At 41.2% G+C, this 3,950-nt stretch overlaps 1 protein-coding gene across 1 annotated transcript; it reads right to left on the minus strand.

Moving 5' to 3' along the window:
* Nucleotides 1-2,553: 2,553 nt before the first annotated feature.
* Nucleotides 2,554-3,297, minus strand: LOC147457160 (uncharacterized). The gene has a single exon (XM_086513285.1). It carries the CDS (start codon nucleotides 3,295-3,297, stop codon nucleotides 2,554-2,556), a length of 744 nt encoding a protein of 247 aa, XP_086369411.1.
* Between the last annotated feature and the right edge of the window lie 653 nt (nucleotides 3,298-3,950).

Genomic DNA, 3,950 nt, shown 5'->3' on the forward strand with positions numbered 1-3,950 from the left:
GGAGGCAAAGTTTTCAGAGATGTTGGTCTACTATCTTCTGATGCAATAGAACCAACATCCCCTTGAAATGATCTAGAGTCAACATCCCAAGGTGGTACTTCACATGAAATTATGAGAAAGATGCAGACTTAACCATTTTGGTATCATCTTTGTCTTGTTCCTTTCTCACAGTTTCCCACAATTCTTCCGGCCATTGTTCTTGTACGATAGGAATGTAAGGTGGAGAATCCCTTAGTGACTCATCAGTGGTGTTTGGCACTAATCTCTCATCCTTATTGTTAGGCAATGATCTTTCAATGTTCTCTATCTTTTCTTGAAGCTTCTCTTCCATCTGAGCTTGGGCTTCTTTACTTGCTTTTCTGACTATCCTATCCCTCAATTCCATTGGCGGAGGTTCTAGCAATGTATGTCCAGTCTCAATCAGCTATTTGCACATCTCTAGTCTCTATTTCTCCAACTCTGGATAAGGATACGCCATCCATATTTGGTCTAAGGTATGTATGTTTTTCAATATTGCCTCATAAGCTTGCAAGAGTGCAACCAATGGCTCTATCACCTTGTCTACCGGAACAGATTCTCCTAAGCTAGCACTTCTTGGTGCCTTTGTTGATTTAAGGGATTCAACTTCCCTTTGCTATTTTAATTGCTCTCGAGCCGTTGCCAGCTCAACCTCTATAGCCTTTTGTTTTCGCTCACGTCTAGCTTTCATTTTTGCTCTCCTCTCCTTCCAAGGGTTATCTCGACTGATGCTAGACTTTTCAATCTTGATCTCTTCTCGATTCTCATCATTACTCTTAGGATGATCATCAACTTTCTTCACTTGGGCTCTTGTCATGACCTTGACTTGTACGTAGTTTCATTCTCATAACCTACAAGTGATGTTATCAAATTCACCATGCTCAACGTGGTCTTACCCTTTTTGTTTGGATGATTTGGGTAATCAACAATAAAATGTGTGATTCCACAGTCGTTACAATAGGTGTTTACTCTTACAATGTGTGTCCTGGGACCGTCTTTCATAAGATGGTCACCATTACCTTTGTAACAAGGTCCTCTAGTATAGGTGCATTGGCATATGGTCCTTGAGGATATGAAGGCCTAGGATTAGGTCCTCCAGGAGCTATGAACATTACCGGTTGTTGTTCCGAGTTATGAGGTCCTTCTCTCATTGGTATTAATATTTCACAGGTGTTTCCACCTCCTTCTTTCCATCCTTCTGATTGACGCATTTCCTCATAAGCCGGGTAACTAGGACGATTATAGCTTCCTTGTTCCTCGTAATATGATGCCAACACTAATGCTCTTTCTTGTGACTCTTCCACATGCATTGTATATATGACGGCTACCTGTCCTTCTCTTGGCAGAGGTGGTTGAGTTCCCAATACTCGCATGGGCTTCTCCACTCCTACCGGATAATGAGTCGGACCTGGTGCATATCTTAGTGGCATGGGTGCTCCTACTTGCTGGCCCATTGGGCATTCTCTCATGTAGTTCTTATTGTAGAAACACTCCTCTGTCCTATGGTTCGTGTATTTCTTCTCAATATCACACCATTTAGGTGCTATCTCCGGTAAGACATGACACTCTCTTGACAAATGGTCTCCTCCATAATTATAGCATTTCCTTGGCTTCCGTACATGTGCTTTAGCGGCTGCTGGATTTACCTGACGTAAAAGCTCTTCAGTTAATTGTCGTAGTTGACCACTGCATCCGTCTTCTTCGTAGTTTTGATAGAATATGTCTCACTCAAAGTTGAACTCTTCTTGTCGCCACCCCTTTCTGCTTCGTCTTCAAAGATCTTACAGTTGTTGACCATATTTATAGCCACTTTGGTCACCTCATCTAGGGTATCAAACTTCTAATCCCTTTTCAAAACCTCACTCAGCAAGCCCCAAATAAATTGACTGACTATCCTGGTTTCCGTAGGAAGTTCATCCACTGGACATCTCTTTACATAACGCTTCATTTGCTTGGAAGAATCCCTCATTGATTCCTTGTTTTCTTGCTCGAAGTTTATAATGTAGGAGTAAGAATTATGCTCTAAACCCCTCTTAGAAAACTCTCCAGTGAATTTGTCATAGAATTCTTCCATCGTATCAAATCACAGGTTCTTCAAGGATTGGAACCAATCCGCTGCATCACCTTCTAATTTCATTCCAAACCCTTGGAACTGTGTCCAATGATCATTGATGTTTTCGGCCTCTATGACCTTCATGAAACTAGCCACATGTGCAAATGGGTCTCCTGCTCCTGAAATGTTTTTGTTCATCCACTTGGCTAACTGGGATGGTCTAGCTTGCCTGTCTCCATTTTCTTGTCTCCAAGGATTCTCCCTAGAGCACAACCTCCTAAACCATCAACTACTGGAGCCCCTAATATAGGTGCTCTTCCTGTCGGCATTCTAGAATTTATTCCATGTGATGGTGGATGGGTTGGTCCTGTATTGACCGTATGTCCACCTCTCATCTCTGATCTTTCTACTACCATACTTGAACTAGGAGTCTTTTTTCCAGGCCCCCTCATGATAGTTCCAGCTATCACCACTCCTTCTTTTCAACTTGTGGTTTCTCTCTGGTTGCTTTTCTCTCGTCTCAAGTATTCACCCTCTCTTTGTGACTCAGCCATGACTTCAATCTCAACTTTCTTGTCACTCGTAGACTTTATAGGATCTAGGTAAATTGTTGACATAGATACTCCATTAATCCAAAAATTAAGAAGATCTACTTGAATAGGTTTACAATATCTTCGGGCATACTTGTCTACTATGAGGGTAGGATGTCCTGGTTTACTCCTATCCTCAAAGATATACAAGTATTTTTCTTCAGCCAACTCTCTAGGCACAAGTTCCATGCACTTATAAAAAGTGCCTCCCAATTCTGGTTTCATGCGGTACAACCCATCTTCTAAAGTCTTGTATAAGTTCATAGGAATTTCCGATTGCTTCTCAACAACTTCATACTCCTCTCTATTCACTAAGATGTTCCCAAACTTGTCCACTAAGTCAAGATCTTCCACAACACGGTATTGGGCACCTTTAGTGTGCACATAGCAATCAGAATTGTAATATGCACCCACATATTTTGGTGCCATTCCAAGAACATCACCACAACCGTAATAGTAATTTCCATTATTGTCCTTGTATATGGATGCTCCATGTTGGTTAGAATATTTAAACACTAACTCAATCTTGTTTTCCTCCTGGAAAATGCTTGAGGTACCTGCCACTAGGTTACCACTCAAAAAACTCTGGCCTTTTCCTTCAGAAGCCATTTCAGAGGATGAGTAGTCGGATGACATACTCGATCCTTCCTGAATAGTTGTCAAGGGTTCTACGTCAACTTGGTTGACACTCGCTTCAGTAGACGCTCTACTCACTTAATTTTGAACACTCTTAGCTCCTAACTTAAAAAAGGTTTTTGATATCAAATACATAAGCGACTGGAAGTAGACCTTGCAAACTTGAAAACTTACCTTAGCTACTCTCTCCTGTCTTGATCTGTGATGAACTCCTTTTGGTATCTACACAAATATGGTTAGTCTATTCACAAGGTTTTAATTATGTACAAGAGTTACAAATTTCCACTGAATGAACTGACAAAGTTTTGCAATCAATCTTTTCTGCTAATGTGTGTTTTTGGGTCTTCTGGTGGTCCAATTTCAAATTTGAAGATATGGTTAGGACCCTAGGAAAGTGTAGATCACAACTATGGAGTCATCTTTTGCCAAAAGTCAACATTGCAAGTACTTGCTACTCTATCGCGATAGAGTAAGAGTTACCCCCAGAATTGCCCAATTTTGGATTTTGACCTTACCTTGTGATTCTAGGCACTCTCCTGAGTCTACCCTAGTGGTCCAAATGCCTTGAAACTTCTTGAGTGCACTCTAGATGCCCATGTGGTGCTATGTCCCAGAGGGTTTGTTAAATTTTGGCTCCTAGCTAGATGCTACTA

The sequence above is a fragment of the Adiantum capillus-veneris genome, chromosome 5 (genome assembly GCF_014529385.1).
Source record: "Adiantum capillus-veneris isolate H3 chromosome 5, ASM1452938v2, whole genome shotgun sequence".
Taxonomy (NCBI): Eukaryota; Viridiplantae; Streptophyta; class Polypodiopsida; order Polypodiales; family Pteridaceae; genus Adiantum; species Adiantum capillus-veneris.